Genomic DNA, 23,291 nt, shown 5'->3' with positions numbered 1-23,291 from the left:
TTGTTTCAGGACTGTCTCCTTTTGGAGGTCGGTGGGCCAGCCACACTTTTGCATACTTCCCAGAGAGGGAGAGAGATTGGTTGAACTAGGCTTTAGCGTCTGTGTTTTAGGTCCCTGCAATATCTTTGTTTACATTGAAGGTTCAGCTAAACGTAACGTCTCCAGTTTAAATACACTGTCAGGAGGACAGGAACTTCAGAAGCTGGGATGGAAGAGCACGTGCATGTTGTGTGGGCGGTCTAATCATGAAATCACACAAGCGCCGGGCTCCAGTCGGAGAAGAGGTATACACACAGGAAAAATGGATGGGGGCGAGGGATGCCGTTTCCTCTCCAGCTCCCACTGCCTCATTCAGATTTTTCTGGACATGAGTGGGGGGAGGGGTGCGTCCGTGTGTCTAATCTCTATTTGCGTGCATGAAACCATCCCGCTCATTCATGGAATAAGCCCCGTCAGCAGACAGGGAGATTCTATTCATGTTTTCGTGATGGATTCTCTCTCTCTCAGTGAGCTTTCCGATGTGTTTAAGGCTAACTGCACTTACAGCCCAGCACACACAATCCACAGGCTAAGTGATGTACTTGGAGCCCGCTCTAATTGGAGCTGCAGAAGATTACCATCACTTAATGAAAAACTGATGAAAATGATTAGCATGTCTTATGTATTGCTTTTATTATCCGTTCTAATGAAACCTGCTGACGTATTTCATCTGAAAAGGGAAACGCCAATTCAATTGAATGAATTTGATTACTGAATTATGGACATTGAGGTCTCATCTGAAGCAGAGAACAACAGCGGTGATGAGAACTGCTTTATATTTCTAGATATCTTAACAATCAGGAGCTGAAAGTTAAAGTTAAATGCTGCATTGATTGTGATACGTTTAACCTTTTCAATGGGATGGACATTAAAATGTTGGAATTGTATTCTTAAAAATGTACTAGGTTCGACCTGGATGAGTTCAGGGCCATCTACAGTAGCGTGTTCATGGAGTTGGAGTCGGACTAGCTTAAAAATGGCAACAAGATGGACATGACTAATAAAATCCTTCAGGGCGGTGAATCACAGCACAGATTAGAGGGAGTGCACTGCACTGCAACCTTGCACTATAAAATGTGTTGCTGTGTGTCTCTACCTGTTATCCTCTTACAGGTGTGTATGTTCAGTATGTCACTTTGGGGGCTGTTAGTAATGTGTTTTTGTGTTGAAGTACCTTGTTGGAGGCCATCTCGCTGACAGAGTGTCGAGTTTTCAGTGTCTCTAGTTGTTCCAGACACCAGTCCAGCTCATCTAGAGTCTCTATGGCCAGCTGCTGGTGAGGCTCCTCTGTACCAGACAAACACAGAAAGGCATTATGGGAAGGATACAACTATCATTTCACAGAGAGCATTCACACATACTGTTTAAATTTCAAAAAGATTGTTAAAGCGGAACCTAAAGTGGGCTGTTAACCTACTGTTGTTTGAGAATACCAAATTTCATCAGTGGTGGAATGCAACTAAGTACATTTACTAAGTACAAATTTGAGGTACTTGTACTTTACTTGAGAATTTATTTTCATGCTACTTCACACTTCTATTCAACTGCATCTCTAGTTACTTTACATGTTAAGGTTTCACATACAAAATGTATAATGATCTTATAAAATATGATGGCAGAGTTATCGATTAAACTGTTCTGCAGTATGTAAAATAGTTTAAATTAGCTCCAACTTGAGCAGCTACAGCAGTAAAATGCTACCTAGAGTACACAATAATACATCCGTAATAATGATATAATGATATAATAATATAATAAATAATTGTGAATACTAACAGGGGCCATTCTGTGCACTGAGTACTTACACTTTTGATACGTCAAGTATGCTTTACTGATAACCCTTACATACCTTTTACTCAAGTGCCATTTATTTCAATGGATTATTCTTTCATTGTGGTATTGATACTTTTATTTATGTAAATATTCTGATTACATTCATTTACTGATTTATTAATGTGACCAGTGTAACCTAGATTTCACAATTCACTATTACATACTACTATACATTTAATCAGGATAATGTCCTTGCCGTGTCTCTGTCTCTGTGACCAGGATCACTGTTGATAATGGGGTATTGATTAGAAAATAGCTCATTCTAACTCCAGCACCGACCTGCGAGGCTGGTCTTGCACATGGATGGAGGGTTGTTGCCTGAGGATCGCGTCCTGTAGACAGAGACCATCCAAAGTCAGCAAGCAAAATTCATACTGTAACTACAGCTTGATTATTTTTGTTAGGTGTGACGCTGAGATTGCTAGAAGATTCATTTTCATACATTTTCTCAAAATAAAACCCCCCCAAAAAACCTACTTGCTGGCTGTGCGATCTTGCTGGCCGGTTATGACGGCAAAGTTACTTCGGACTGTCCTCAGGCTGGCGAGCACCTATAAGATAGGAGCAAGAGACTAAATGTACAAGATCATTATCATGTGACGTACATAACGTCTGTGATGTAATGAAACCACAGATGTCATTTCATTTACAGCCTTAAAAACTTGCACGTGCAGTGTGCCTGGGTAGCTCACCTGGTAGACCGGGCGTCCATATATAGAGGTTTACTCCTCGACGCAGCGGGCCCGGGGTTCGACTCCGACCTACGGCCCTTTGCTGCATGTTTTTCCCTTTCTCTCTCCCCTTTCAAGTCTAAACTGTCCTATCCTCCTGAGACCCAGCCCATTGACTTATGTCCACTGTAGTGGACATTTGAGTTTCATTCCTCTCCTTGGAATCTTTTGTGCAAGTCTCTTAATTCCTGCTGTACTGTACAGAGGACATCCTGGGCTTTCCAGTTATGTGTTATTTGATTGGCTGGGAGGCCGGGAACCACCTCTATCTTTCAATCCAAAATGGATAGCATAGGAACAAGCACATTTTATGGAAAGATAAGAGATGAGTCAAATATTATTTGTCTATGGTTTTGTTACTATGATAATCATATATTTTCTTGTTCATTAAGGTGTTAGGAATCATATATTGAGTTCTGATAGAAACTACATTATGTATCTTTTGAAAAATTTGCCATTTTATGAATGTCAATTATAGTGGACATCAGGACTATCTTCATGTAAATAATGACTCCACATCTACCAAATTTGTCTTTTTTCGTACTCAAATGATCCTGTTGTCCACTACAGTGGACATTCTTTAAATAAATAAAAAAAAAAAAATTTAAATTGTAAGATGTTTTTTTAACCTTAAACAGGTATGGAATCACAAAAAAATCTGATTAGGAAAAACAAAATTTTCCTCGGTTCTCAGGACTATACAAATAAAAGCCTAAAAAAAACCAGCGCATGCCTTTGATTCATTCATCTTGAACCAGTTCTAGATGCTTCTTAATGTGAATCTATGACGAGCTTTTAAAACCACATCTAAGATGTAAGACCAAGCTGAAGTGCTACGCAGAGGCATTCCCCTCTGCCTTTCTGATGTTTGGATGACATCACTGACACCCCTTGATGTCATGTCTGTCACTCCAGCTGTAGCCAAACACTGACTCAGCATGCAGAGGAAGCCCACAGAGTATCCGGTGTCCAGGCCTGACCCATGTAGCAGCCCTTATCAGCCAGCATGCAAATTTTAACAGCATGATCCAGCAGTATTGGATTCACCGCTTCTTTTCGGGGTGTAAAGTGAGCACAAGTGTGACGCACATCCCACGCACGAGCCACGCAAGAGCCAGGCAACGGCAGCGGGACGCCTGATCCTGTCGCGGGGCCAACATAATGCCGAGGGACTGTTCCGATGAGGCAGTAAAGCTCAGTCTCGTACCATCTGCTGTCTTTAGCTGACTAGTGAACGTGGTTTGCTTTGGCAAGTTTTCAAATAGCACAAAAAAAAGGAAAGAAATGCTTCCAAAAGGGTTGGATGGAAAGGTTTCAGAGGACTCACCTGTGCAAATGGTGTGACAATCATGTCTTCTGTATGTCTGTAATACAGAACAGAATACACAGGAGGGAAAGGCATGAAACACTGACTAGAGGCCCAACTGATAAGCTCCTACATTTTATTAATTCATCTGTGTTAGACAAAAAATGCTTAGGAACTTTGTTAAGATGAAATAAACAAAAACTAAACCGCACCTGGTATCACTTCTAGTTTATGACTGTGCAACCAGGCGACCAGAGAATGAGTTATCATGTCTACTTACTCAGAGATCCTCATTCGTCACTCCCTTTGTCATCATTCTGTTAAAATGTAGCTATGTCAAAAAAAATAAGTCATGCACTGCGTATGGTAAGGTTGGTAAGGAAACAGGTCGGGGTACTTGGAAGGATGGGTGATATAAGTACGAACTGGTAAAAAAAAAAAAAAAAAAACAGACCTGGTTGTCTCTGATGAAGTGTCACATGCAAAAACAAAAGAAAAGAGAACTGGGTGTTTTTGAAGGGTGGGGGGTCTAACGGGGGTCACAGGTGAAGTGTTTAATATTTAGTCACGTTTGTAAGGAGGGAGGTGGGAAATGGCTGTGAAGCCATCTAGAGGGAATGCAGGAGAGGGCTTGAAGGGGACAGAGCCAGTGTTTTCAGCTTGTTTTTATTTTGATTTGATCATGTTCTTCTCACCGAGTTGACAACCAGTTGACTTCCCAGTGCTTCAAGCTTTCTTCCCTTCAAAAACAGATAGGCGAGAGTTGATGAGGAGACCTGCGACTGCTTACTATACAGACTTAAAGGTGTTTAGACATTATGAACTGTGTGGGGGACTGTTTTTCTTCGGGAAATATTGTACACAATAACACAAACAGCGGAAAAAGAAACAACAGACAAGAAATTTGACCCTTTCTTCCAAATTTCTTGCAATCCCAGTAAAGCAGATTTGGCATGCAAACAAAAACAAAAAACAGCTGGTTGTACCAATGTTGGGCTCTAGATCTGTAGATATGTAGCTTTTTTTTTGAAGACACACGCAATGCACAGCATGTTTTTAATACTGCCCTAATAAAACTGAAAGACTGGGACAAGAAATCGAAAGTCACCTAAGGTAGACACCTCTTATCAGTCAAACGTGCAGAAAATAGCTTTGATACATCAAATTACAAAGCCATAAAAGAGAAAGCACGCAACCTCAACAATAGGGCCCTTCAGCTTCAGAGCGCTCTCTAGGAATCCAAAGAAAATGCCAAAAAGCCTAGTTTCAAATTTGCAAATGAAGTTGAGACCGCAACTGTTTGCTGCAGCTTGTAAGGGAGCCAACCCTTAAACCAATGCAACATCTGGATCTTCCAATGTGGAAAGCTCTCAGCACAAGGAAGACACACAAGAAGAGAAAAACATTTACAGACGTCTTTTTTATGGTAAAGACCATTTAACAGACTAAAAACTGCCTCATCCCAGCATTAGGACCAACGTCTTTCTAAGGAGATGTCTCATGCTACACTTGTTCATATACTTTATATATTCAGAGTAAAAACTACATATATCTACAGTATACTCATTCATGTTGTATGGGACTTAAAGCCCAGCACACAGAACACGGTGGCTATTGAGAGTGAGGCTGAAAGACTTTTTGCATCGTGAGATATCCATTTTATATTTTATCAGAGCATCACAGAGGTTTTTTTCAGGCAATGCAACAGAATTTTAGTGGGAATTGTTAAAGCGGCAGAGTCTAACCTTGAAAGAAAAGAAAAAACACATTTTGCTTACAACCCATCCTCCTAAACACACAACAAATATAAAAAAAAAACATTGCATATCGTGTACACACAAAGGCGCCATGTCGTCAGTGTCGACGTGTGAAACAGCTGAAATGAACTTACAGGTCACTGGCGGTGGAGGAGTTTCTGGAAGGACCTTTGGGTGAAAGGTCAAAGTCGGAGTCGGAGCGGTAGAGGAAGGATTCCCGCCGCTGGCTGTGAGGAAAGTTGGCCTGCAGGACCAGACCAGAGCCAGAGCCAGGGCTGGCCTGGGGGTCCAGGGGGCTGCGCCCCACTGCCAATCCATTCTCCACATCAAAACTACAACAACCAGAGAGAGAGAGAGAGAGAGAGAGGGAGGGGGGGATGTATTAAGGTTACATGACTCAAAACACATTTTATGGATTAAAACACAAACATGCAGATTTATTCCGAAGCGTGGAAACGAAACGAAAGAAGCATCTGCGCAGCCGCCCCGGACATTGGCATTATTAAAACCATATAGGCCACTCTGGGACTACCACTAGTTTGAACATATCATAACCAGTGGTGGAAGAAGTATTCAGATTCTTTACTTTTTCTTTTTTCTTATTTTTTTATAAATCTTTTTATTTGCAAAAAAAGAACAGACATTTGGCAACAAACATTCAGTTTTTTTTCAGAAAAGTACTTATTTCCATTTTGGAAAATATGGGGCCCCTATATGAATGCGATATTGCATGCTTAATGGGGGAGAATTTGACTGAATGATTTCAATATATGTACAAGTCACTGCTAAGATGTCTGAGAGAGGACTGGTATTGTATGAGATTGATAGAATACTCATCATGTGGGCTACTGGTGTGATGATATGTGTTAGGTATGGAGACGAATTAGACCAATATTTACCCTGTGTATGTATATTTCATATGTTTTTGTTAATTTTTTTTTATTTTGTTTGTTTTTATTTTATTTATTTTTATTTTTTTCTCGCTCATTGTTATCTTTCTCATTCTTGCTTAGAGAGAGAGATCAATATTGTTCTTGTTTCTGAAAAAAAGGCAATAAAAATGTGAATGACAAAAAAAGAAAAGTACTTATTTCCAACATATATACAGGGTATTGTACTAAGCAGGTGATAAAGTAAATAAATACACGTAAAATAAAAATATATATTGAAATAAAGTAACAATATAAAAATATATATATATAAAAAAATCTAAATAATAATACATATTTAGAGGTACGAATAAAGGATGTCTGTGGATGCACAAGTATATAGGCTAATTTGCCATCAGCTCTAATCATTATACTCCAGTATGCTGAGAGCTCAAACAGTGTAGCAAGGTTAGTTATGGAGGATGCAGTTCCTTCTTAATTTTCGGGAAGAGTCTTGAGCCTTTCAAAATAAAACACCAAAGCATCCCATCCCTTATGGAATTTGTGGATCAACCCTCTACTGGAATATTTGATCTTTTCTAACTTTAGAAATAGCATTAGGTCGTTCATCCAAGCTGAGGCTTTGGGCGAATGTTCCGATTTCCCAGATGCATGTCATTCCCCCCTCATGTCTTCATCTGTCCTGTGGAAATAAAGGCCTAAAAATGCCCCAAAAAGGAATCTTTAAAAAAAAAAAAAGTACAATATTTCTCTCTGAAATGTAATGAAGTAGAAGTAGAAAGTGGCATGACAAGAAAAGACTCAAGTACCTCAAATTTGTACTAAAGTACAGTACTTAGTTACATTCCACCACTGTATATCACACAGAATGTGTGCTTTGAGATGCGTGTTGTCCTGTATGAATCGGTTTCTGGACGCATATGCAACAAAAGCAGTTTGTCACCTTGTGATTGTTCGTAGCATCAGGTGGGAACGAAATAGAAATATACCGACTGACTGGTCGTTACAATTCCAGCTGCCACTGTGGTGTGCTATTGAAAGAAATCAGCGCCAGTGAGTGCAGCAGGCAACATGGATGTGATAGTGAGACAAATGCATGGATCAATGAAGACTGATCCATACACTACGGATTTCATTTGGGGATGTAAATGTCACGCTTATGGCCATAGACTGTCGAAATCTCAGTATCTACTCCAGTTAAGATGACTGGTGTTGCTCCAGCAACAATGAAAGGGAGAAATTAAATATACAATACAATTCTCCAAATCTAAAAATATCACAAGCTTTCATCACTGGGCAACAGCTTTCAGCTGTTTTTATCTCACACAGGAAAAAGTGTAATTTAGGAGGAAATGCGACCATTATGAACCAGTGAAGAGAAAAAAATAAGAGCTAAAAATGACAAATTTAGGAGGTTGGCACAAAGGACATGACAATGTGAAATATGTGGGAGTGCAGTTATCCCAGTTTTAGTCACACAAAGTAGACCAAAATCAGCTCTGTCTGTGATAACAAAATTAGACATGAACCACAACGAGGGGGTGTTGAGAGCCACAGACCGATTGGCTTCTCATTCTGATGGCTGCATATCCAAGATCCCACTACCGTAGCCAGCATAGCCATTATAAGTGACCCACAGAGACGCTCACATCAAGCTGATGAGATACAAAGATGACAGCAAAAAATATGTAAACCAAATCTGCAAATCAGGAAAAACAGAGATCGCACCACTTCCATGCAGCCTGTCTGAATGTCTGTGAAATGAAAAGTTTGCCTAAAAAACAACAACATGGACAACATGGTGTGTACTTTATTAGATTTATTAGTGTGAAGCCTGTGGCTATGTCATGCAGAAGGGGTAGACGTGTGATTGTGTGTGTGTGTGTGTGTGTTCTTGTTTAACTATATTCTCCAAAAACCAGGAGTCCAGTATACTTGTGGAGTCCGGACAGCTTTGTGGGGAGAAAATGCTGGACCCCACAAGTTTAAAGGGCTGTTTGAGGGTTAAGACTTGGTTTTAGGATTAGGGATAGAATTAGGTTATGGTTAGGGTGAGGGTAAGGGTTAAGGTTAGGCATTTAGTTGTGATGGTTAAGGTTAGGGTAAGGGGCTAGGGAATGCATTATGTCAATGACGGGTCCCCACAAAGATAGTGCGACGCACTATGGGTGTGTGTGTGTGTATGTGAACATCCAGAGGAGGTCTACATGTGGTAAAAAGGACTGTGTGTGAACAGCAGGTATAGAATTAGCATCAGAGTATTGACATGGGGTCATGTGAGGGTGAGTCTAAAAATAGCCTGGCGTTCAGGTGAGGAGGAGTTCCTCATGATCAAACCTGATCAGACTACAGAGGAAGAAACACCAAATAAAGGCACGGGCGAGGGCTCTCTTCACAGCCTGGGCACTTTTTTCTGCCTTCACGCACATCTCTATTTTCCCACAGTTCCACTCTGCTGACATGCAAACCCAGAGAGACTCCGTCAACCTGCAGCGCCGTTTGGCAACACGTCTCCTTTTCTAAACAGTCTGAGGAACTCCAGAGTAGAAAGCCACGTTTTAGCAAAACAACCATTAGCAGAACGTGGAGGATTTTGGACTCGCGAGACGCTGAGACACACATTCAATCTTTTTCAAATAAATACAGCAGTGGAAACGGTATTCAAAAATAAAAAAAAATGAGATGTCTGTTGATGATAAGTGTGGGAAATAATGAAACACGACGCTAAAACCTCATCACAGTCCCAAGTACATCACAAATTCCTAGACAGTCCTGAATAACACTGTTTAAACTGTCTGCACACTACAAGCTACCAATGATTTCATTTGATTAATACTATGCAACGGAATATACGTTTATGTATATATGTAACATATATAAGGAGGTTCCATGTGCACCATCTTAGTTTAGCATGTTAGCACTGAACACAAAGTACAACTGATGGTTGGTTTGGTAAAAATGTATTTAAATGTAGTGCCAATCCATCCAATAGTTGTTCAGATATTTCAGTTATTGTTAATTACAGCTTTAATAGAATTAATACTAACATTTTAATCCAGCGAAAAATACAGGCTGCAGGTTTCTATAGTATAATATATAGCTATGAACCAACTGCAGCATGCATAGATCCCATTCATTCCCCTTTCCACTCCTTCCTCCAATGACGCCCCCCCCCCCCCCTCTGCTACCCTCCTAGGATGCTGCACGAGGACAAGATGTTGGTGTGTTACTGGCAATTACATAATACTGAACAGAAGCCCCCATCACTCCCTTCACGTGAAAGATTCAGACACACTGACTACACTATACATAGCCAAGGAGAGGAGTCGGAGGGAGGGAAGGAGGGAAGACAGCATGGTGAGGAGTAAAATAGGGTAAAGAGAGAGGAAAAGTAAATAAAATTTCAGAGGAAGAGAGCACAGCCCGTTCTGAGGCACACACACGAGGGCTTTTTGGTCTTAACTGTGCACTGAGTGACTGGGCCAGTGGGGCTCGAGCTAGAACACATGCATGTACAAGAGCTAGAATACCTGCATGTACAAATGTGTATTTGACTGTGTGTCATAGATGTGAGGATTAAATATCTTTACAGAAAAATTAAGAATAAAGCGGGTTTTGCATGTGTAAATGATGCCTTTTAATGTGCTACAGCGGTGCAACGTGCCGCCTTACACACCTATGTGTATAGTTTTGATGTGTAAGCACACACATCATCCCTGCCCATTTACTACAAGCTCACATGTAGCTTGGAGCTACACCCACTCCTCACTCTCTGTCCTGTTGTCTCCATCTATCTTGTTCTTTCCTCGCTAATGATGCTGTAGCCCTGGCTGCTCCTGTGTGCTCTGACCATAAACTTTTTTCTATTTTTGTATCTGCACGACGCTTCTGCCTCTATGCAGCTAAATTTAGCCTCCTCGTGCATGGGGAATAGCCCGAGAGAGGCAGCGACGCAGCTAAAAATAGAGTTTCAGGTAGAATGCAGAGCCACCCCCCTCCCCTTTCCTCTTTTCCCTCTGCATCGCAGAGCATCACCGTGTTTTTTTTTACCTCCATTCATGAATATTTATGGAGACGTTTCTATTTGAAGCCGATGCCGAGCTAAAATTAGATCACAGATCAAAATATCGCCCACGTCTTCTTCCTCGCTGCTATTTCACTCCCAGTTTTTACGTCTTTCTCAGGGGAGTGACTAACTGATGACACTGGACTATTTACCTTTTACTTTACACACACACACAGACACACACTTCACAATCTTATATTTTTGCACGCGCATGATTCCCAATAGTACATCACAATGATCTCCCTCAGGTTTATATGAACTAAGAAAAATATACACAGCAGCATGAAGCAGCTGTTGCCTAGGTAACAAGAAATTGGGATTGATACTAGACTAAAATAATTATTTAAAACACATACTATCTAAAGTATATTGAGACTAATTTTGTCCGTTTTGTAGGACCGTATCAGAGAGGTGTTGATTCAATTTTGACACAATTCTTTTGTGATATTGTTGGTGTATGTGCATTATTTTTCCCACTTTTCCTGTTCCTGTATAAACCCACAGCAACTAATCACACAAGTGTTGGGAGAAAATGGTTTTCATATGGATTTGTTTCAAGACATGGTATTCATACTCTACTATGTATTGTATCATGTTACATTAATACTGAAAAGCCGGTGTTGCTTTTTTTTTATGCAGGGAATGTTGACAGAGTGAATGTGAAACCTAAAAACGTCCATAGTGCACAGCCTTCAAGCATACATTTTACAATATGTACACTTAATATGTCAACCGAGTCATTGTGTGTTTTCAAGGGGTCAAAGGTCAGCGTCCAGGCTAAGCGTGCACATGGTCCGGACAGGAAGCTCCCACAGAAGCACCGGGGCTGTTTGGACGGCTGGTCTTCATGTACAACTCTATTGTCTTTGTGTCTTTGAAATATGAAAATAAAAAGAACATGACGGGATTTTGTTTGAAATAATCCTGTTATCCTGTTATAATCCTGAGTGGGATGTTGTTGTTTAACGATACGCCAGATAAACGTGTTGGTGAGTGATGGCTGATGTGTGTAGTAGGTACTGTCTGGAGAAGTGAAATACATCTAATAACTCACTCAGAGGACAGGGTCCCTCTACTGGGCTTTGGTGAGATTGCAAGAGCTGGGAAATTGGATATTCCACTTTAGACTGTGGAAATATACAGCAGGGCTGAAACAGTCCATTCCCTGATTGATGAAAAATTCATCAGCGACAGTTTCAATAACTGATTATCGGTTTAAGTAATTTTTCCAAAAAAAAAAAATCTTCTTTTTTCCTCAAATGGGAAAAACAAACATAATAATAATAATGTATTCTTTATTAATCCGGCAAGGGGAAATTACAATGTTTTCACTCTGTTGTTATTACACACAGGCCTGAATTACACACACTAAATGGAGAGATGTCAGAGTGAGGGAGCTGCCTCATGGAAAGGTGCCCCAAGCAGTTGGTGGTTTGGTGCCTTGTTCAAGAGCACCATGGCAGTGCCCAAGAGGTGAAGTGGCACTTCTTCAGCTACCAGCCCACCACCATACTTTGGTCCGTATGGGGACTTGAACCAACAACCCTCCGGTTCTCAACCCAATTCCCTACTGACTGAGCTACTGCCACCCAAACATTTGAAACAACATGTCCCATTAGGAAAAATGTATGCAAAATCCCCCCAAAAAAGTAGGTAATTGATGTTAAATGCATTGAACTGTGTTCCATTGTTATGAGAGGAAAAAAAAATCTGTCTTTACGTGTGCAAAAGTAAAACTCAAATAACTGATTTTGTTAGTTTTCAGTTGCAATTTGCGACAGTTTTGTAAAACAAAAACACAACATGATCATATTATCACATGCGAGTTAGACTGAAAGTCAAGAGATGATAATATTGAATGATCACCAAGCCCTATAGTACTGTAAATGAGACGGATTAAAAGAATGTTCATATAGGGAGAATGTGAAGAAGATATCTATTATAAAAGATAACAGGCATGTTGAAACATATGCCACTTGTTTGGGACTGTACATGGTTAAATACATCCATACTGGGGTGACCTCCAGCTCATGCAGTAAGTGTGTGTGCCCCATGTAGGTTGAGTCCTCTGCAGTGGCCTGGGTTCAAGTCCAAGCTGTGGCCCTTTGCTGTGTGTCATCCCCCATCTCTCTTCCATCTTTCCTGTCTATCCACTGTCACTTTTAAATAAAGGGAAAAGCCCCAAAAAATAATCTTCAAAAAATACATCCATACTTTAACATCTGTACAAGGGGGCTTCATTCACATCTGCCACCAGGACAGACACACACACACACACACACACACACACACACATCACACCTGATTACTTTCTGTCCAAACCAGAGCCAACATTCCTGGGCATCATAAAAGCCCCCCCAAAAAAGTGTAAAAAGAGAGGTGTGTTACAGCGTTTGTTTTTTAAGTGGCTGGCTTGTAAGAAGTGTGATTGATGGTAACCTGTCAGTGGCCCTGATACTCGACACCCCGCCTGCGTCACCGCCTGTCATGGCAACGTCAATCCCATCTGGGGAGCATTAAAATACAGGAGCTACGGGGCAGAGCGAGAGAGAGAGAGAGAGAGAGAGAGGGAGAGAGGAGATAGGCCTGTAAAACAGGGCGAGCTGTCATCTGAACCTTCATTCATCATTCCCAGGCCTTTGCGTGACGCAGCCAGAGGTAGTTACACCAGGGCCGACACACAGAGCCGGTTCAGCCATTTATTCAAAAGACATTTAAAAGAGGGCATTTACTACATGTAAAACAGATCTCATCTAGTGACGCTTTGAAATCATCTCTGTTGCATGACAATGGAGAGTGTGTTGAAAGCAGTCGGAAGTAAATGAAGAGCTGCTGGGGGGAAAAAAAAGCAACAAAAGTGTAAATCTCAAAAAGAAATTTCCTGCCGTGGTGTTTAGGCATTATAGTCTAGGCTGTATGTACCTGCATGTGACACATAAAAGATGTCCTGGAGCCAATCCCAGGATTAGGATTGGCTTAACGACACCACAAAGTTCACACCAGCAGCTGAGAGTCCACACCCTTAAACTCAGCACACAGAATTAAGTGAACCACGGCGGGGGTAAATCCGGCTACATTAGAAATAACGGGCCTTAAAGGGGTGATAGAATGATTATATAGGGTATTTTACACTGTTCCTTAAGGTCTCCTAATGGGGTATGTAACATTGGTTGGGCTGAAAATTGCCCGAATGCTATTTTATTAGGCCCTTAACTACCCTGTGAATATGGCTCTATTTGGAACAAGAGCTTTTCTTCCAAATTTGGTATGCTCATGAATATTCAGAATGAGCTACGCGCTGATTGGTTTGAGCAAACTACATAGAAACCCATGGGAGACTCGACAGCAGGTCTCATTGCAAAGTTATACATTGTTTGTCGGGCTATTACGTTATTAAATTCACTTCTGAGACTTTTTTAAGCGAGAAATCAACTATATAAAGCTCAAATATGGGACGTTTTACGAAAATTGATGGCTTATTGCAAATTTGGTAAGACTGTGTGTCGGAGTTCAGCTGCCGGTGCTGCCTGTGTTGCTGCCTCGCTGCACGGCCTGCCTTCCTTTACACACCCCGGCCTACTCTGAGCTCGATTGAGCTCCGTTACGGCTCGCAGCCCACAGAACTCAAAACCCGCGCAAAGTCACTGTTTTGGGGTTAATGGACCAAACGCTGCTGCGCTGACAGAGCTCCAGGGCCTGCAGCTCCCCTCTTCCTGCTAGCTAAATGGCCCGTGTGTGAGAGTGATAGCGCGGTCAGCGAGCTTGTTACACCAGAAATCTCTTACAACAGTTCCAGTTAATCTTGGCTGGCTGTCAGCATAACTAGCTATATTTACAGTTTGAATTTTGTTACGCCACTTATACAACATATCTCTAAAGGTCTTATAAAGCTAACAACGGTGTCCGATTTCAAGTTAATGAAATTTTGTGAACAGTGGGGGTTTCGTTAGCTATGACTGTCCCTTCAATCCTAGCTATGTGTAGCTAGCTACAAATCACGGAAAGTTAGTTTCATTTTTGGCGTAATTTCTGTATATTTACAGTTTGAATTTCATCACGCCACTTATACAACATCTCCCTAAAGGTCTTACAAAGCTAACAACGGTGTCCGATTTCAAGTTAATGAATATTTGTGAATTTCAGAGGAATTCTAGGCGGAGCTAGCTCTCATTGATAGAGCTACATCCAGCCGCAGGCTCTATCAATGAGACTCGCGGACAAGCGGCGTTTATTTCCCCAATCGTTTGTTTAAATAACTCAATACATTATAATTACACACATTAAAAGATTAACTGGAACTTGTGGTAACAGATTGCTGGTGCAACAAGCTCGCTGACCGCGCTCTTACTCACACACACCGGACATTTAGCTAGCAGGAAGAGGGGAGCTGCAGGCCCTGGAGCTCTGTCAGAGCACCGGCGTTTAGAAGTCCATTTGCCAAAATCCGGTGACTTTGAGCGGGTATGGAGTGCTGTGGGCTGCCAGTCGTAACGGAGCTCAATCGAGCTCAGAGCAGGCCGGGGTCTATGAAGGAAGGCAGGACGGGCGGCGAGGCAACAACACAGGCAGCACCGGCGCTGAACTTCGACACACAGTCGGACAAAATTTGCAATTAGCCATCCATTTTCGTAAAACGGCCCATATTTGAGCTTTACATAGTTGATTTCTCGCATAAAAAAGTTTCAGAAGTGAATTTTGCAATAGAATAGCAGAGATCTGCGTGACCTAGCTAGATTCAGAAGACTACCTGATCTCAGGTCAGTTGTGTAGCCTATGTAAATGTTGGGGCGTGACTGTTCTCTTAAGGTTCCGGATTTTGAGATGCTTGCGTAAGCAACTAGCTTTGTTGAGATTCACCCGTTTTCAGCGGCAGTTTCAAAATATGAGATTTTCATAGTAAAGGGGTGTCAGTGGGACTTTGAGCTTCTATGTATGTCCTATTTACCCACCGAACTGTCGCTATTCAACTATGACAGGGTAAAATCGGTTTTGCATTCTATCACCCCTTTAAAAAGTACTCTTGGAGCAATTTCCAATTCACTGTGGCCCCTGGCACAGAGGGAGAACCACCCTGTTTGTTTGTCTTGCTCTTTCTCTTCTTTCCTGTGACATCACATTATTTGGCCAATGCGGAAAACCTGGTGGAGGTTGTGTGTTTTTATGCACACAGTATAAAGTACATTACAGTATAGCAAACTATTACATTCTGGCTGTAGTGCTTATTGAAATGGTGGTTGAATCTTAAACAGCTGACAGGTCGTCTTTGTCTTAGCTTGTTGTCTCTTTAGCATCATTTTATTGTGCAATATGGACTCTGATTACGTTCACTTGATAACATTGCGGCTGACTTACGTGTATTGATTGTTCTTCAAATAAGTATCAGCGTTAGGAATAGTAGAAGTATAGTTTCATTCTGTATGTAAAATATTGAAGCTATAGCTAGTTAGCTTACTTTAGCATAAAAACTGGAAACAAACAAACAAAAAAAAGTGCAATTTGCTGTTAGGGGGGTTTATGTGTGAGACTAGTTTTTGGCCGGGAACTTCCTAGAGTTCCGCTGGTTGCCTGGCAACTGCTGCTGGCCAAGAAATAGTATGGTACATAACGAATACATAGCGAATTGCTGCTTTTACACTTTTGCGGGGGTTTTTGAACAATTAAACTTACAAGATATAACGTGTTCATTTGTGAGCTTTAGAGGTGCCGATAGGCACATTTTGGTACCTTTGGACAGAGCCAGGTTAGCTGTCTCCTCCCCGTTTCCAGTCTTTATGCTAAGCTAAGTTAAGCTAAGCTAAGCTGCTGATGGCTACAGTTTCTTTTAATGTACAGACATGAGTGGTGTTTATCCTCTCATCTAACTTCCTGCAAGACATTGATTAAGAGTATTTCCCAAAAATATACCTTTAAAGGACAATTAACACATGGGTACCGAGTCGACCGTTCTCTGGGATATGTTTTCATGCTAATCGAATGTGACCAGTTGTAGGGCAAACCGCTACTTAGCTAATAATGCTAGTCCTCGGGGCCACACAAAAGTAAAAAGAAATCGCTATTTCTATACCATTAACAAGGGTCAAAATAGCACCACACTTCCACGGTAGCATAATGAGGGTCCCTACATGTAAACCGAAGCATTGACAACTTTGTAAGTGTACAGACAGTGTTTTTAAAACATAGTTTAGAGAGACTGTACCTTCACGTACACAGGCAGGCGACATCTTGGGAAAACATCATGACCAGTCGAACGACGAACGGCGTGCTTGAGCTATGTTACTGGTTGCTGGTTGCACGGCGTTCGTTGTTCCCGCCTGTATCTTTCTAAACTATCTTTTTAATAAACTGTCTGTACACTTACAAAGTTGTCAACGCTTCGGTTTACATGTAGGGACCCTCATTATGCTACCGTGGACTTCTTTTTACTTTCGCGTGGCCCCGACGACTAGTGTTATTAGCTAATTAGCGGTTAGTGCTAAAACTGGTCATATTTGATTAGCATGAAAACATATCCCAGAGAACGGTCAACTCAGTACCCATGTGGTATTAAGCCCTAGGTTCATTTTGCGCCGGAACTTTCCTTTAACTGATTTCACTGGTATGTTTCTTGCATGGGCAGCAGCATACAGGAAAACATTAGATCTGGCTCACAGCCTTCCTGTGTGTGCCCTTTTCTCTGTTACTGACTAATCCATCTTGTTAAAAAACATGAGGGAAACAGCTACACGCTGCATATATCCCCCTCAAAGCATTCAGCAAAGTCATCATTTCACAACCAACGAAAACCCGAGCCAATATGTCAACCTCTTTAAAGATAGACATTACGGAACTGCGATAACCATGTACTGTACGTGCATTGTTCAGAATCAGGCCGTGAAAAATGGTTTTAAAAGAGTGCGAGCCAATGTAGCTGACACAACAGAAAGGCAGGAACACAGACTCACTTCACTGACCTTTTCATAAAACAAGTCAGAGTTACATACTGTATAATATAAGTTTGTATAGAGCCAGTGATGTGAAAAAGACTGCATTGTTTTTCTCGGGTGACTTGAAGAGTTGGTTTGTTTAATTAATACAATGAATCAGTAAAGATTATCTTATCATTGAAGAAAATAAGATCAAATGTGTAATTATATTAAATATAGTGGAAACAAATGGATCTGTGCCAGTGACAACAAAGACACTTATTTATTAATACCGTAAATGAAAGAAGTGTGTGTGTGTGTGTGTGTGTGTGTGTGTGTGTGTGTGTGTGTGTGTGTGTGTGTGTGTGGTCATGGTTTTACTGTACTTAAGTCTGTCCACTGTGATAAAATTGGTTTATTTTGCTATAAACTGAACAGCCGAAAGCAAGAGACAGACAGAAAACTAAAGACAAAACTAGTGTGTGTTAGTGTGCATGTGTGAGTGAGTGTGTCTGTGTGTGTGCAATTAGTATTACATGTGAACTGTACTCTCAGTGTTTCCGCACTGACGCCTGTAATCGCCGTCTCAGAGCCCAGCCCGGCCCTCTTCCTCAGATCTTTCCTTTGGAAAACCACACAATGGTGTCATGACGCATGTGCACTGGTGGATGTGGAGCGCACGCTGACCTCTGATGCACACAACAGTGGGAAGTATCTGCTGAGGACAGCCCGTCTGTCAATCAGCAATCGATCAATACAGTATACCTCATACTGTGTGAGCATGTTGTTGAGATGTTTGGTAGGGTATCGTGATCAGGGAGGGGTGCAGGAAGCAAGAGGAAATACTGATGTGTCCATTTGAAATAATAAACAGAACCCCATGCATTAATTCATCTGACATGTCAATAAATCTCTCTGGATCTCAAAGTCAGACATCTCTGGTTAAAGTTCTTACCAGACACCATGCAGCCGGCCAGTTTTCCAGTAGTTTTTACAAATTCATAGCAATGCTTTTCTCTCTTTCCTAAAAATCTAAGTATTAAGTATGAATAAGCTCTTATTAGCTGTAAAAAAAAATTCCAACCATTTGAGTACAGTCCAATAGTTGAGAAATGACTGTGTTTTTTTGGTGCCCGTTCTATGAAATTAGGCTTAGGATAACCAATATTCCACTGTAAACACATTCTTTAGGTTCAAATACTGCTGATTGTCCTTTCCTAAGTGAACTTTCAGATAAGGAAATGTTTTTCTAATCGCAGTATGACATTGTGTAAAATACTACAGAGTGAGGTTAGCAGCACTGGCAGTGGTTAATAAACCTGAGTGAGTTGGAGCCCAGAAGAGATTTACAGTGAGTCACAGGAGTATCCTAGTCTACCTACGTACACACACTTTTACACAAACCACACACGCACGCGCGCGCGCGCACACACACACACACACACACACACACACACACACACACACACACACACACACACACACACACACACACACACACACACACCAAGGACTATTATCCTCCAGGATCGTATAGCGCAGCAAAGAAAACAGTGAAGCGACAGGAGAAGAATTGGAGGGAAATGAACATAAATGGTGGGTCCGAATAGAGGAAGCGAGAAGAGGAGAGAGAAAAGTTCAGAACCTGGTCTATAAAAGTGTCGTAACATGATCAGCCTGAGGTATTAATGGTAAAGGTTCCTGAGGTGAGATGAGACCACAGAGAAACATCAGACACCATGTGGGAAAAGAGAGTGAAATAAATGTGCGATGATGATATGTCTTAAACATGCTGAGCCCTTATATGCTCCCAATATGTGGCTTTGTCATAACAGCATAAATCCAATTGGTAAAGTTTCAATGCAGACAATATTTAGATGGTTCTTTGTCCTAAAGGTAATTTGGGATAAGCTTAGATAGTAAAGAATGAGAGTCACAGTGGCAAACCGAGCATACATGGCACAGCATACTGGATAAAACTATGAATAAGACTAAAAAAACAGGCAGACATAAGGACAACACTAAAAACCCATGGATTCGAAAGTACACATGTCACAATTTCTAGAACTGCGGGTCAAGTTTCACTTCATTTGTCTTTCTTACAATGATGTTACGCAACAAGAAGTTCAGCAGCAATGTGAACGTTTGGAGGGAGGTAAGGATGGTGGTGTGTACTGTTTCCATAGTCTATGTCCACCAATGTCATTCATGTACAGAATAAGTGGGGAATAATACAAACAATGTAAGTAAAAGCACGAGGGTCTAAATCAACATGTTCAAATGCAAGTAAAACAATGCAGAATTTCAACATGTATCATGCTTGCTTTATGCTTCAAAACAAGGAAAAAGTACTCTGATGCCAAATACTCCTGGATAGCACAGGAAAAAGTCTCAACTTGGACTCACAAAGACACACACACAGGCACCACATAATTGTGCAATTGTTTTGTCATGCTAAAAAAAAAATAAAAAAAAGTAGCATTGCGCGCTTGTGTCTGGAAAGCTCGTCACCTCACAGTCAAGTTGTGGAGTTTTAGGAGAGCCCACTCCTGCACACTGTCACACTGCAAACACTTGTTACAAATGATCCAGATCCAGTACCAAAAACTGTGCTGGAAGGAGCTTGTTCCAAGAACACAGAGGTACAAGCCCACTTCACATCCCACAAGAGTATAGTGTGTGTGCGTGTGCGTGTGGGTTTGTGTGTGTGTGCGCGTGTGTGAGGCCTGCAACCCAACACCAGTGGACATGTTCCTCCTGCTTGTGAGGGAGATAAATGAGGGTCCGTGGCACTCCCTGTGGGCGAGAACGCCATTGAAAGACCACTGATGATTTAGGAAATGCTTTGGAAACCCTTTCCGACACATTTATTAGGACAAATTCCTCTCCTTCGCCAGGACCAGTGAGAGTTCTACTCTGTGCAGGGCACGGGATGACTTCATCATTTCTGCAAATGAGCAGATTCATATACTGTGACCAAAAGCACAGAATCATTTATCACGGCCACACATTTACCTGGCAAATGTAGATAGTCATTGACCTCTATTACAAGCGGCGTTCATCCATCTTAAAGACAAGATATTATGTCCATGAACAACAACAAAAAAAGTAAAATCCAACATTCACACTTGGAGATTTTGATAAATCAAATCAATTTCTCTTTTCCCCTCCTGTCCTCCCAGGTTGAACAAGCAGTATGAGAGTATTAGGTTCCTAAGAAATGCACTTCTAAAGCTGAACCTCAGTTACCTCACTCAAATGCAACCTGCCAAAAACTGTCATCTTTGTAAGACTCTTAATTCATATTAAATTACTCTGTGCATAAATCACACTCTCTCACTCCCAAACACCCAACAAAGCTCATACTTGTATTTGCGGTCATTTTTAAGGATGAATTTTCCATCCATTCTCTGGCTGTCATGCTGCATAATGTTCGGTGTCATTGCCACTTCATTGTACAGTTGGCCCTCTGTAGACAGCGTGTGGACACACAGCAGGCTGTAAATGGCAGGAGAGCAGCATGCCTAAAAATAATTGAGCCGTTAAACCGCTATTTAATTTTCAATTTGACATCAGAATACAGCTTCTGCGATCCGTCATGAAGCAAATAACTGTACTTTTAATCAAGAAGAAGAAAAAAAAAAAACACATAATTTATATATGGACTTGTCATGAGGCTACAGCCCACCATGGTGGGTGCTACACATTGGTGGTGTTAGAGAGTAGTCCTCCCCCCTGAAACGCTTTGAGTGTCTATGATAAAGTGTTATATAAATGTAATGAATTATTATTAATTATTAATTATACTGTAAACCAAAGTATTGAACAAATATTAATTTTGATCTGATGGTGGCGCTAAAAGAAAAATCGGAGGATCACCAAAGTCATTAGGATTCTTCCTCTGAGAGCCATGAAGTCCTGTACAACGTGTATTTCAGAGTGATCCATTCGACAGTTATATATGATTTTTAGTCTGAACCAAAGTGGTGGACCTGCCGACCAACACTGCCATCCCTAGAGCTGCGCTGCCAGAATGGCTAAAACCCAAGTTCACGTTGTTCTGAGATCTGATGTATCGTCAAATTAAATGTGCTTTACAGACTGCTTTCATAGCCTAAAGCCAATTTCAGGTTCATAAAATTGAAATCAAAGGATAAATTGAATGCAGCGTAACACGTCAAACTGATCAAAGCCTATAAGCTGCTACTGTCCCAGAAGGAATCCTCTTATCGGCCCTCTTTTAGGAGAAGCAGGTGTTACTGTACCGTTACAGCTCAAAGTTGAAAAGAGAAACCAAAAAACGCCACTGGGCAAAGTAAAACGCCATCATTCATCAAGTAGTGTGGCATGTATCAAGAGCAGATGTGTTCAACATTTCAGTTTGTGGGGTACCTGTTGCACTCACAGACACGTTAGAAACATGCATACCCTCGCCACCTATCCATCTAAGGAGTAAGGGCTTCTGTTATCTGACTGTTGTCTTCTGCGGCTAAATAATTGGGCTTTAAATCACTCACAAAAGGCACACGAGACGTTCTGGGCTTGGTGTCTGATGTCCAAAGCAGATTTATATCCCTACCAGCACTGTGTTCCACATTATAGGGAGATGCTTTAGACAAGGAGAAAAGAGAAAAAGAAAGAAGGAAAAATGAAGAGGAACTAGAGCGAGAAATATTGGATGCACTTCGGAAGTCTAAAGATTTAAAATTCAAACACCAGCATTCATTACTGTTAATCATTTCATAAAGATAGCTTTTACTTTACAAGTGTTGACTTCTTAAATATGTGATATTAATAGATTCCCAAAATGGGCACTGACAAGGCTGATAATCTTATGCGCCTCTGCTCCCCCCTGCACGCCCCCTTGCTTTTCCCCCCAGAGAATAAACAGACTCTACCAAAGTCTGCGTCGCCATCATGGTTCGGTGTACCTGGGAAGATCAATATCTCTACCTTATAAAGCTACACTGACTCCCCTACTTGGGCACATTGATTAACATCTCGGCTCTTAAAACTGAGATCAAGCGCAGAGGGAATTACTGGACTGCTTTTAAGATCCACAGGTGGAAGTAATATGAACAGTAGCGCAACAAGTAAAAGTCCAACTTTGCCGTACTTTTGCTTCGCCCCTGAAATTTTGTCCACATACTAGGACATTTTCTGGAAGCAGAAGTCAATTACATTTTTGGGCATGGGAGGACAACTGCCCTTTAACATCCCCCATGCTCCCAACTGTTCTGCATTTCATCTGATAAACAAGGCTCCTGCCTGAGAAAGAGGACAGAGGACCATAATGTAAACACGACTTTATCTCTAAGGTCCTCCTTCACGACCTCTGGCACTGAGGATTATGTGCGAAGCTACAAAACGTATGGTGTAGTTTTTCTGTAACAATATTTGTGTAACTGTAAGTGACATTAAGGCTTACTGGGAATGGGCTGTATTAGGCTGAAAACAAACAGGATTTTTCTCATGGATGCCTGTACAAAACACATTCACACACACAGGCTTTATTTGTCTTGAGTGTGTATGAATGTGGTTCCTTCACAGTGACTGACTGCAAAGTGCAGCGCATAGTCTTAATAGTAGCTGTTTAGAGACGCAACAGGCTGGCTGGTGGTTACAGCCGCTGCAGCAGCCATCAATAAGTTCATTTAATGTGTTTTTGTCACTGAATTCACTGTTAACTTACAAGATAACTGAATGTCCAAATTTCAATTGGAATATATTTCAAGTTAGTAACGTAAATCTGCTAGATGTTTGCTAA

The 23,291-nt window shown here is 41.3% G+C and overlaps 1 protein-coding gene across 2 annotated transcripts in view; it reads right to left on the bottom strand.

The window, feature by feature from the left end:
- The window catches only part of pde4ca (phosphodiesterase 4C, cAMP-specific a), a 31,130-nt gene that overhangs the window by 6,214 nt on the left and 1,625 nt on the right, over positions 1-23,291 (bottom strand). The window contains exons 2-7 of one of the 2 annotated variants that reach the window (XM_028592269.1): positions 5,801-5,998; positions 4,605-4,649; positions 3,931-3,967; positions 2,350-2,423; positions 2,152-2,204; positions 1,214-1,326 (exon numbers count right to left, since the gene is read on the bottom strand). In XM_028592269.1, coding sequence (XP_028448070.1) covers positions 1,214-1,326; positions 2,152-2,204; positions 2,350-2,423; positions 3,931-3,967; positions 4,605-4,649; positions 5,801-5,998 — 520 coding nt within the window. The remainder of the gene's footprint in view (positions 1-1,213; positions 1,327-2,151; positions 2,205-2,349; positions 2,424-3,930; positions 3,968-4,604; positions 4,650-5,800; positions 5,999-23,291) is intronic. The other variant, XM_028592270.1, reaches the window with a different exon arrangement.

Source organism: Perca flavescens, chromosome 12, assembly GCF_004354835.1.
Source record: "Perca flavescens isolate YP-PL-M2 chromosome 12, PFLA_1.0, whole genome shotgun sequence".
NCBI lineage: Eukaryota > Metazoa > Chordata > Actinopteri > Perciformes > Percidae > Perca > Perca flavescens.
This window is presented reverse-complemented; position numbering and strand designations above follow the sequence as displayed.